Source organism: Myotis nattereri, assembly GCF_964212035.1.
Source record: "Myotis nattereri genome assembly, chromosome: 8".
NCBI lineage: Eukaryota > Metazoa > Chordata > Mammalia > Chiroptera > Vespertilionidae > Myotis > Myotis nattereri.
The window spans coordinates 11914486-11925041 of NC_138083.1; the positions used below are offsets into that span (position 1 = coordinate 11914486).

At 53.2% G+C, this 10556-nt stretch overlaps 1 protein-coding gene across 1 annotated transcript; it reads left to right on the forward strand.

The window, feature by feature from the left end:
* The first annotated feature begins 1455 nt into the window (after window positions 1-1455).
* On the forward strand, window positions 1456-8203 carry KCNG1 (potassium voltage-gated channel modifier subfamily G member 1). The gene is made up of 2 exons (XM_081097734.1): window positions 1456-2251; window positions 6988-8203. Exons 1-2 carry the CDS (start codon window positions 1478-1480, stop codon window positions 7756-7758), a joined length of 1545 nt encoding a protein of 514 aa, XP_080953860.1. The 5' UTR covers window positions 1456-1477; the 3' UTR covers window positions 7759-8203.
* The last annotated feature ends 2353 nt before the right edge of the window (window positions 8204-10556 follow it).

The following is a 10556-nucleotide window of genomic DNA, read 5'->3' on the forward strand; positions in this document are numbered from 1 at the left end:
AAAGAAGCCAGGCTTGCACACAGATAATTCTAAAAATGGGTGATCAGTGCATTGGAGATAAATGCACTATGAAGGGGGCAGAGGGAGCTCGATTTAGCTGGCAAAGCCAAGAAGGCTTCCTGGAGGAGCAAGCATGCCTGTCTTTGTTCACGCCTGTATCCTCAAGAGGACGTTTGCTGATTCGTGAATGAATGTGGCACTGTTATCATAACTGTATTTCTTTGGACATTATCTCTTATTGGTGGCAAATGATACACTTTTCCCATTTATGAGAGCAATATCCCTCCAAGATAAACACAAATAGTAATAATAATCATTGCATACCTACTATGTGCCAGGCACTGTATTAAGTACTCTTCATTGAATCGTCTTGATAGTTCTATGGGGTAGGTCATATGTTTATACCCATTTCTCAGATGAGGACATTAGAACACATGAAGGTTGAGTAACTTGCCCAGGCCATGAGGCTCCAAGTCTATGCTCATAACCACCACACCAGCGCCTTTCCTCCTCGGCACTATGGGCTTTGGAGACCAGATAATTCTCTGTTGTGGGGCCTGGCCTGTGCACTGTAGAGATTTTAGAAGCATCTCTGGCCCCTATCTACTATGCCAGTAACATCCACCAGACATGACAATCAAAAATGCCTCCAGATATTGCCATGTGTCCCCTGGGAAAGAAATTGGCCCTCGTTGAGAACCACTGGTCTACACTAAACTACCTTTATAAGCTAAATAAATGCAAAAAAAAATTGGGACTAATGTACAAGGAAGTTTTAAGTAAATAATAGTACAGAGGTTGCCTGGCAGCCCAGTGGGACGCCAGCTCCACGGCCCGGGGACCCTGTCTGATTCTGTGTGTGGCTGTGAATCAGCAGAGCCTACAGCAGTGCCTGGCACACAGCAGCTCTCAGCATACTTGTATAAATGAGGCGGATGTGGAGGAACTATAACACTTAGGGATGCTGAAGGATGCCATTGCTATTTTCACTCTTAAGTGAATGTTTTTGTCCACTGGGGCTGCTGTAACCAAATACCTGAACTGGGTGGCTCACAAACAGACATTTATTGCTCACAGTTCAGGGTGAGGAGGGGAGGTGAAGTCTGAGATCAGGCCACCAGCCTGGTGGGGTTCTGATGAGGACTCTCTTCCTGGCTTGTAGATGATGCCCCCTTACTGGGCACTCACAGGGTGGAGGTGCAGGGCTCCGGTATCTTTTCCTCTCCTTATAAGGGCACTAATCCCATCATGAGGGCCCCACCCTCATGGCCTCATCTAAACCTAGTCACTGCCCCAAGGCCCCACCTCGAATATGGTCCCATTGGGGTTAGGGCTTCTCCCTATGAATTTGGTGGACACAATTCAGTCCACAGCAGCAAATAATCGCAGGATCAGCATTGTCAGCTGAGACTCAGGCGTCACTGAGGGTCTCTCCTCTCTTCTTCCCCCAGGCCGGAGAGGGATGTGAAGACTCAAAATGACCCTCTTACCAGGAGACAATTCTGATTACGACTACAGCGCCCTGAGCTGCACCTCCGACGCCTCCTCCCACCCAGCCTTCTTCCCACAGAGCCAGTCACTCAAGGGCGTCTTCTACCGCCGGGCCCAGCGGCTGCGGCCTCAGGATGAGCCCCGCCAGGCTGGCCTGCCCGAGGACCGCCGGAGGCGGATCATCATCAATGTGGGTGGCATCAAGTACTCGCTGCCCTGGACCACGCTCGAGGAGTTCCCGATGACGCGGCTGGGCCAGCTCAAGGCCTGCACCAACTTTGACGACATCCTCAACGTGTGCGATGACTACGATGTCACCTGCAACGAGTTCTTCTTCGACCGCAACCCGGGGGCCTTCGGCACCATCCTGACCTTCCTGCGGGCGGGCAAGCTGCGGCTGCTGCGTGAGATGTGTGCCCTGTCCTTCCAGGAGGAGCTGCTGTACTGGGGCATCGCCGAGGACCACCTGGACGGCTGCTGCAAACGCCGCTACCTGCAGAAGATGGAGGAGTTTGCCGAGATGGTGGAGCGGGAGGATGAGGAAGACCCGCTGGACAGTGACAGCCAGGACAGTGAAGGCCTGGCCGAGGGTGATGGCCACCGGGGCCACTGCATGCGGAGGCTGCGTGACATGGTGGAGAGGCCGCACTCGGGGCTGCCAGGCAAGGTGTTTGCCTGCCTGTCAGTGCTCTTTGTCACCATCACCGCTGTCAATCTCTCCATCAGCACCTTGCCCAGCTTGAGGGAGGAGGAGGAGCAGGTAAGAACCCACAACTGTATGCAGGGAGATTTGCTGCATGGGGGATGGTCATTCAGGACAGGAGACAAAGCTGTCTGCTTGGCCACCTCCTCTCAGAAGTCCACAGCTTTCACAGTGTCACCTCCTCCAGGAGGCCTTCCCTGACTGCGCTGGCTGAGGACCATCCTCCCTCCTTCCTGACAGTATGTCATCCTCCTCCACATTCAAATAGGGGCTCCCTACCTGTCCCGGTCTAGGCCCTGTGCCCCCAGTGTCTTATAGCAGTTTCCAGCACCACAAGGCACTCCAGCACTCTCTGTTGGATGAATGAATGAGTGAATAAATGGATGGCATGATTTATGATGTGCTTGGCCTGAAGCACATGACACTTCATCATTTACTTCACCGACTTAAGTCCTTTCTCAACCTTCCAAGTTCCCTTGTATAAAAATATCCCAGAAATGTAACTTCTGTGGTAGGGATGCGGGTGTGCACATGTCTTCAAATAGTGAGCGTTTCTTTGTGTTAAATAAGTGAATGCATGTAGAGGGTTTACTCCAGAAGCTGGCGCAGGGCGTGCTCCATTCTCAGGGCTACCACTTAGCAGGGGAGCCAGGGGCCTCTGCAGCCCTGCCTGCATCCAATCTGACAGAGACTCTTCCAGCATCCCTGTACCCTGTACCCTGTGCCCTGTACCCTGTACCCTGTACCCTGTGCCCTGTACCCTGTACCCTGTACCCTGTACCCTGTGCCCTGTGCCCTGTGCCCTGTGCCCTGTACCCTGTGCCCTGTGCCCTGTACAGGCGTGCTCTCCGCCACGTGATACAGGAAAACACTGAGTCCCAGCAGCTTGCCCTGACCCAGGTGGGACCGAGTGCGAGTTCTGCGTTCTTAAAAGTGGCGCTGTGGGTTCCACATGGAGCCTGAGTCCTCAGGTAGCCCACAAAGGTGGGTCATGGGCTGCACTCCCCAAAATTTGACTTGGTCCCCAACATTTACTTATTTTTAATATATATTTTTATTGATTTCAGAGAGGAAGGGGAAGGAAGGGAGAGATAGAAACATCAGTGATGAGAAAGAATCATTGATCGGCTGCCTCCTGCACACCCCACACTAGGGATCGAGCCCACAACCCAGGCATGTGCCTTTGACCAGAATTGAACCCAGGACCCTTCAGTCCGTAGGCCGACGCTCTATCCACTGAGCCAAACCGGCTAGGGCCCCAACATTTAAAAGTAAGGCATTTTTTCATTTAAAAATTCAAACTCCCAGCTCCCGTTAAAAATCTGTATGGTGGGGCCTGCTGGTCTGCCACCCCACGCAGCCGCTCTCGGTGGGAGCTGAGTCCCCGGACGTCTGCTCCCCAGTTCAGCCTCCTTCTGTGTGAGACCCTTGGGCCTTTGAGTCGGGACCCCCTTCCCCACACATGGGGTTTCTGGGTGTAAGTTTCAAGACAGACAGAAAGGTTTAGACAGGTATAAATTGTATAGGCGTTGGAGAAGTAGGTTTGGCAGTATGAACTTAATCCAGATATCAGGCCAGCCAGCGTTTGTTGAGCACTGGCTGTGTACCCTGATGGAGAACTAGAACTACTCACCATGTGAGGTTTTCCACATGCATGCATTATGGAAGAAGTAGCAATACTTTTGCATTTATAACCCACAGAGGATATCTGGCACTTTTTTATATATTGAATTTTATTTTATTAGTTTTTTATTCTCTAGAGAAAGAGGAAGGGAGAGGGAGAGAGAGAGAAACATCGATGTGAGTGTTAAATATCAATCAGCTGCCTCCTGCACACGCACATACACACACACACACACACACACACACACACACTTACACACACCAACCAGGAATCCAGCCCATAACACAGGCAGGTGCCCTGACCTAGAATCGCACTGACAACCTTCCAGTGCGCGAGACGACACCCGACCAACTGAGCCACACCGGCCAGTGCTATATACGTTGAATTTTAAAAACAAGTGTTGCAACAACAGCACTCACCCCGTAAAATTAACTATTGATAGGCATAAGGGGTAGTGATGAAGAGGGCAGGACTAGAGCCAGATGACCTAAATTTACATCTGATTTCCTCCACTCTGGTTGTGTATCTGTAGGCAGGTTACTGCACCTCTCTGTGCCTCAGTTTCCTCACCTACCAAAAAAAAAAAAAAGGCAGAGAAAATGCTCATCATTTGAGACCTGTCTGGAAGTACGTGTACTTAGATTAGTATAGATTTTATTTCAGCTTCAACATATGTGACCCTGATTTCATCAGGAAAATACTAATGAAGCCACTGTTTTATTCAACTTCTGAAACTTGCTTTTTAAAAAGTAGTACTTAGCCTTTCTCATGATTCAGTGACAGTACTATTCTCTGACTTCATTTGGGGAGCAGTGGGGCTCACTGCTTCAGTTCCTCCTTGAGGACCATTTGTATGTCTATGTATTCAGGCACCACAGGGAGGCAGGGTGGCCAAGACACGTCTTCCAGCCTCAAAGAGCTTCAAGGCCAATGGAGGGAGGACAGTGACACCCCTGTGACCCTACATGTGAGAACAAGGAGTCTGAGACCTCAGAGCCCCCAAGTATGAGTTCATCTCTCCAGCCTCTAATGCAGTGGTTCTCAACCTTGGGCTGCACATTAGAATCACCTGGGAATCTTGTTAAAAATCCTGATTTCTGGGCCTCATCCTCCGGAAATTCTGTTTCTTTGTTACTAATGTTGTGGCCCCACCCCATAACAAAGAAACAGAATTTCCGGAGGATGAGGCCCAGAAATCAGGATTTTAAGTAGATTCCCAGGTGATTCTAATGTGCAGCCAAGGTTGAGAACCACTGCTCCAACGTATTTCTAGAGAGAGAGCTATCAGAGCAGGACTCGCAGAGCCCAGCTGTGCCCAGGGACCACAGGGTGCCCCAGGCTACAGCCATCAGTGCCTTCCTCTCTGCCAAAAGGCCCCTTTGAACTTGAGGTCACCACCATCCCGTTATATTCCAGAGAGACCAGCTGGCAGCCCGCCTGCCAAAGGCAGCAGCACGCAGGTGTGTGTGAGAGGCCGATGGAGTGTTTTCTTTGTGCTGACTTATCACAACATTTAAAATCCAGGAGATTTCATGGAAAACTCCAGATTTCCAGCTTTTCTCCAATGAGGCTGTCTCAAGCCTGAATTAGTGGTTCAGGGCAGCGATCAAGGGGTGGACGTGATGGCCATGCTCTCCGGCAGCCTCCACCCCAAATGGCTCAGCTCCCCCATTTCCTTTGCCCGCCTGGCCTTGAGTTGCTCCCCCCCCCCTCCCCCGTCCGAACGCCATTCCAGTGCTCTTCCGTCCAGCAGGTAACACATATGAGCTGCTCACCTGCAGCACGCCGGGCCTTTTCAAGTGGACAGACTGCCCCATCCTTGGGGTTACAGTCCGTTGGGACAGAGAGGAGAGGGCAGAGACAGACAATAAACATGATAAATAAGTAACTTAAAGGCATATTCAAAGATGGTAAGTGCTATGACTAAATGGAGCGGGATAAGGGGAACCGGGTAAAGGACAAAGGCAGAGGGTGATTTTTAAACAAGGGGTCACCAAGGCCTCCCTGGGAAGGTGATATTGAAGCAAAGAGCTGGAGGCAGGAGGGCAGAGCCATGTGGGTGTCTGGGGAAGAGGAATCCTGCTGGGGGGTGAGCCTGGGCTGGCGGAGGGGCAGTGAGGAGACCCGCGAGGCGGGAGCAGGTGAGCGAGGCGGGCAAGGGCGAGGAAGCGAAGGGTGGCAGCTGCCACGTGTGCCCTGGGAGACGTGCACTGTCCCTCTGAGTCATGGGGGCTGCGGATCAAGGAGGGCCAGGATCTGACTCCTGGGCTCAGGGTCCCTCTGGCTATGTGTGCTAAATGGATTGTAGGCCGAGGGAGCCCAGGGAGGGGGTGCCCACCCTGTCCAGGTGAGAGAGGATGGTGGCTAGACCAGGGTTGGGGCCGTGGACACGCTGAGAAGTGGTTAGATTCTGGAATCATCTTAAATAAAGAGCTGATGGGATTTCCTGAGGATGACATGGGAGGTGTCAGGACAAGGCTAAGTCTCCTGTCCTGAGCAAAATGGGAAAGGTGGGATCGCTGTTTGCTAATCAGGGGAATGACAGACGGGCTGGTGAAAGCAGGAGCCCAAAGAAACTAGATCCTTTTTAATTTTTATTGAATTTACTGGGGTGACATTTGTTAGTAAATTACACGGGTTTCAAGTGTACAGCTCTACAAAGAAACTAGATCGTAATTGTTCTCACCACAGAAAAGAAGTGATAATTGTGTGGCATGACAGAGGTGTCCGCTCTATGGCAGTAACCATGCTGCAATGTGTCGATGCACCAGTCAGCACATGGACACCTTAAACTTACACGTTAATTATACTTCACCAAAAATAAATGTTTAAAACAATCAGGAGCTGGATTGGGATATGAGGAGTTTGTGACTCCCATCAAACACCGAGAGGTGACATCAAGGAGGCAGCCCAGCCCATCTGGGCTCTAAAGTTCAGGGGCGAGGTCTGGGCTAAAGAGAGAGAGATGGTCAGCATCGAGATGACACCTCAAGCCCTAGCAATCGCCCAGGAGGTGCTCATAACTAGGCAGAGGCCCCAGGGCCATATGACATGGGCGGGGGGCGGGGGGGTGGGGGTCATCCAGGTAGCACAGCGCCCTGCCCAGGGCCGAGCTCCGTCCTCCTCCTGGTGGGACCGCTGACTCTCCCGGGACTCTCCCCTCCCCCAGGGCCAGTGCTCCCAGATGTGCCACAACGTCTTCATCGTGGAGTCGGTGTGTGTGGGCTGGTTCTCGCTCGAGTTCCTCCTGCGGTTCATCCAGGCGCCCAGCAAGTTCGCCTTCCTGCGGAGCCCGCTGACCCTGATCGACCTGGTGGCCATCCTGCCCTACTACATCACCCTGCTGGTGGACGGTGCGGCCTCCGGCCGCCGCAAGCCGGGCGCGGGCAACAGCTACCTGGACAAGGTGGGGCTGGTGCTGCGGGTCCTGCGCGCGCTGCGCATCCTGTACGTCATGCGCCTGGCCCGCCACTCCCTGGGGCTGCAGACGCTGGGGCTCACCGCCCGCCGCTGCACCCGCGAGTTCGGGCTCCTGCTGCTCTTCCTCTGCGTGGCCATCGCCCTCTTCGCCCCCCTCCTCTACGTCATCGAGAACGAGATGGCCGACAGCCCCGAGTTCACCAGCATCCCCGCCTGCTACTGGTGGGCGGTCATCACCATGACAACTGTGGGCTATGGAGACATGGTACCCAGGAGCACGCCTGGCCAGGTGGTGGCGCTCAGCAGCATCCTTAGCGGCATCCTCCTCATGGCCTTCCCAGTGACCTCCATCTTCCACACCTTCTCCCGCTCCTACCTGGAGCTCAAGCAGGAGCAGGAGCGGGTGATGTTCCGGAGGACCCAGTTCCTCATCAAAACCAAGTCGCAGCTGAGCGGCCTGTCCCAGGACAGTGACATCTTGTTCGGAAGTGCCTCCTCGGACACCAGAGACAAGAACTGAGGCTAGAGCCCACCACCGCCCCCCCCCCCCAGGACCCCTAGCCCTGCCTGCGGCTTGACGCTATCGCCATCACTGCAGACGCCTTCTACGGCTCATGCCAATTCTGAACGTGGCCCTGGCCTAGGACTGACCCCGTGCACGCCCCCGGGAGGATGTCCACAACATCCCAGAAGGGTCCCTGCCCTCCTCATCCAGCCGAGCAGGTCCCAGCACACAGCGTGACCGTCCCCGCCCGACCCAGCCCTCCAGCCTGTGTCCCTCGATAAGGAGATGGCGTGTTCTTTCCACCATGTAAATAGCCCGCCCAGCAAAGACCTGCTTTACGGGTGTGCCTGGAGAAAAAATACAATCGGCCGCAGCCGCATGTCTGTCTTCACTGTGGATCACATGCAATTAAAGCAGTGGTTCTCAACCGTGGCTGCACATGAGAATCACCTGGGAATCTTGTTAAAATCCTGATTTCTGGGCCTCATCCTCCGGAAATTCTGTTTCTTTGTTATGAGTTGGGGCCACAACATTAGTAACAAAGAAACAGAATTTCCGGAGGATGAGGCCCCTGCTTCCATGACTCACGCCTGAAAAGTAAGTTTTCCGACCCATTGTGGCCCTCGAGTCAAAAAGTTTGCCCACCCCTGCCCTAAAGCAAACCTGGTCACTGGGTGCCCTGCTAGACCCACCACGGGCCGTCCATCACGTGGGGAATAAAACACCGGCTCTTCCACAAAATGCCGACTTCTGCCCATGGGCCACAAAGTTTCAATCGCCCTGTACGTGTGCGCCCGCACGTGGTATGTTGTGGAAGAGCCACACTCAAGGGGCCAAAGAGCCTCATGTGGCTCGCGAGCCGCGGTTTGCCGAGCGCTGACCTAGCCCATTGCCATCTCAGAGCCTTCACACCTGTGATCCCTCTGCAGGGACCGCCCTTCCCATAGAACACTGCGTGGCTGGCTCCTTCCCATCACTCCCCTGACCACATGCCTAAAGAGTCCACTCCGGCACCTCCACCACCACCACTCTCCCTCCAAACCTGCTTGATCTTTTTCACCCACTCATCAATCTCTCAAATTGCCTGGTTAATTTCTCTGCTGCTCACGTATGGTCCGTTTCCAGCAGGCGGAGGCCAGTGCTGTGCTGGCAGGGACTCAGCCACATGGCTCACCCCCAGCACCCAGCACAGGGCCTGGCACCTAGTAGGTGCTCAGTCAATACCTGTTGAGCGAATGAATGAATGAATGAAAAATGAAGGGAAACCGGAAAGAGGGCCAGGAAGTAGAAAGGCATCTGTTTTTGACATTGGATGCTGGGCTTCTGAGCACCTCTCTCTCTCTCTCTCTCTCTCTCTCTCTCTCTCTCTCTCTCTGGGGGCTGGGGAGGGGGGGCATCTCAGTGCACTATCACAATATACAGGCAGTGATGCAGAGTGGAAATATCATTCGAGACGCGAGGGCCTTGTTAAAGGCTCCCCTGACACCTGCTTCCATGACTCACGCCTGAAAAGTAAGTTTTCCGACTAATTAGCTCTACCTTCCCGGCCCGGGGAGTGTCAGAGCGATCGGCACTGCCGTCGTGCTAATAACACGTTAGATTTATGGAATGACCTTTTTTTTCTCCTCCAAAGCGGCTGTGAGAGACAGGGACAACTGAAAATGCTAAGTAGAACGTGACACAGAAAGAGGTATAAAATGAAGCCCTTTAAAAGTCAAGGGGATGGAAAGCAAATACCATTTGGTGGGGGGGAGGAGAAGCTGGGACGGCGCAAGGAGGAGACACCCTCCCCACCCCCACCTCCCACTGAGGACAGAGGCTGCAGCTGGCTGTGCAGGGAGGAGCAGGCGTCACTGAGGCTCGCAATCCCTGGCGTCTGGCGAAGATTCTGACTGAAGCTGGTGGCTGAGGCAGAGGCCCAGACTTGGGCACCTCTCAGGACCTCCCTTGAGGATCAGAGGGGCTCTAGATACTGACTTGCACATGCAGAGTGAGGCTCAAAGGCCCTTGGTCCTAAATAAGAAGCAGGAGGCCTCAGACAGCTAACTAGCCACTTCTAGGACCCTGACCAAATTGATGATCATGGCTTTTCCACTTTTTTTTAATGATGTGAAATCAGATGCAGAAAGCCCGGCTACACATCGGATCGATAAGGGCTATTGCGCTCGAAGTGTGGGCCACTGCCCCTTGCCCTGCCGTAAGGGGGCCTCTCCTTTGACCCTGTACAGCTGGGTCTAACTCCATAGAGCCGGGACGGTGTGTGAAAGTCACTGCGCTAAGGGAAACAGCAAGTATCCAAATTGTTTTATATTTTAGTAAACACGTTATCCTCCATCTCTGATGTAGCTCATCACTTCTGCAAGACTCACAGTGGAGGACTGGGGAACTGATTTAACAACACAGATCCTCAGGCCCCACCTCTGAGCAGGGCCAGGACTTCTCACCTTGGGCTCAGAATTTTAGGCAGAGCCAAGAAAAACACACACACACACACACACACACACACACACACACACACACACACAAAAACTGACCAAGATAACTCTTAATGCAGTATTTTTAAAAATCAAATTTAATGCCAAAAATCCATGATGAACAAAATATCAAAACTGTAAATAAAGACAGAATCAGCCTTTGTCAAGCCACTGCCTAGTTCTGGTCCTGTCCCGACACCCCTGGCATATCCAGTGACTCAGCACTAATTGGCGTCTCCCACGCGTGCAGGTGGGATTCAGCACCTGCACCCACAGCTGCTGAGCAGGGGCACCCCGCCCACTGAAGGGCATCGGGATGGGCACCAGCACCAGCTCCTG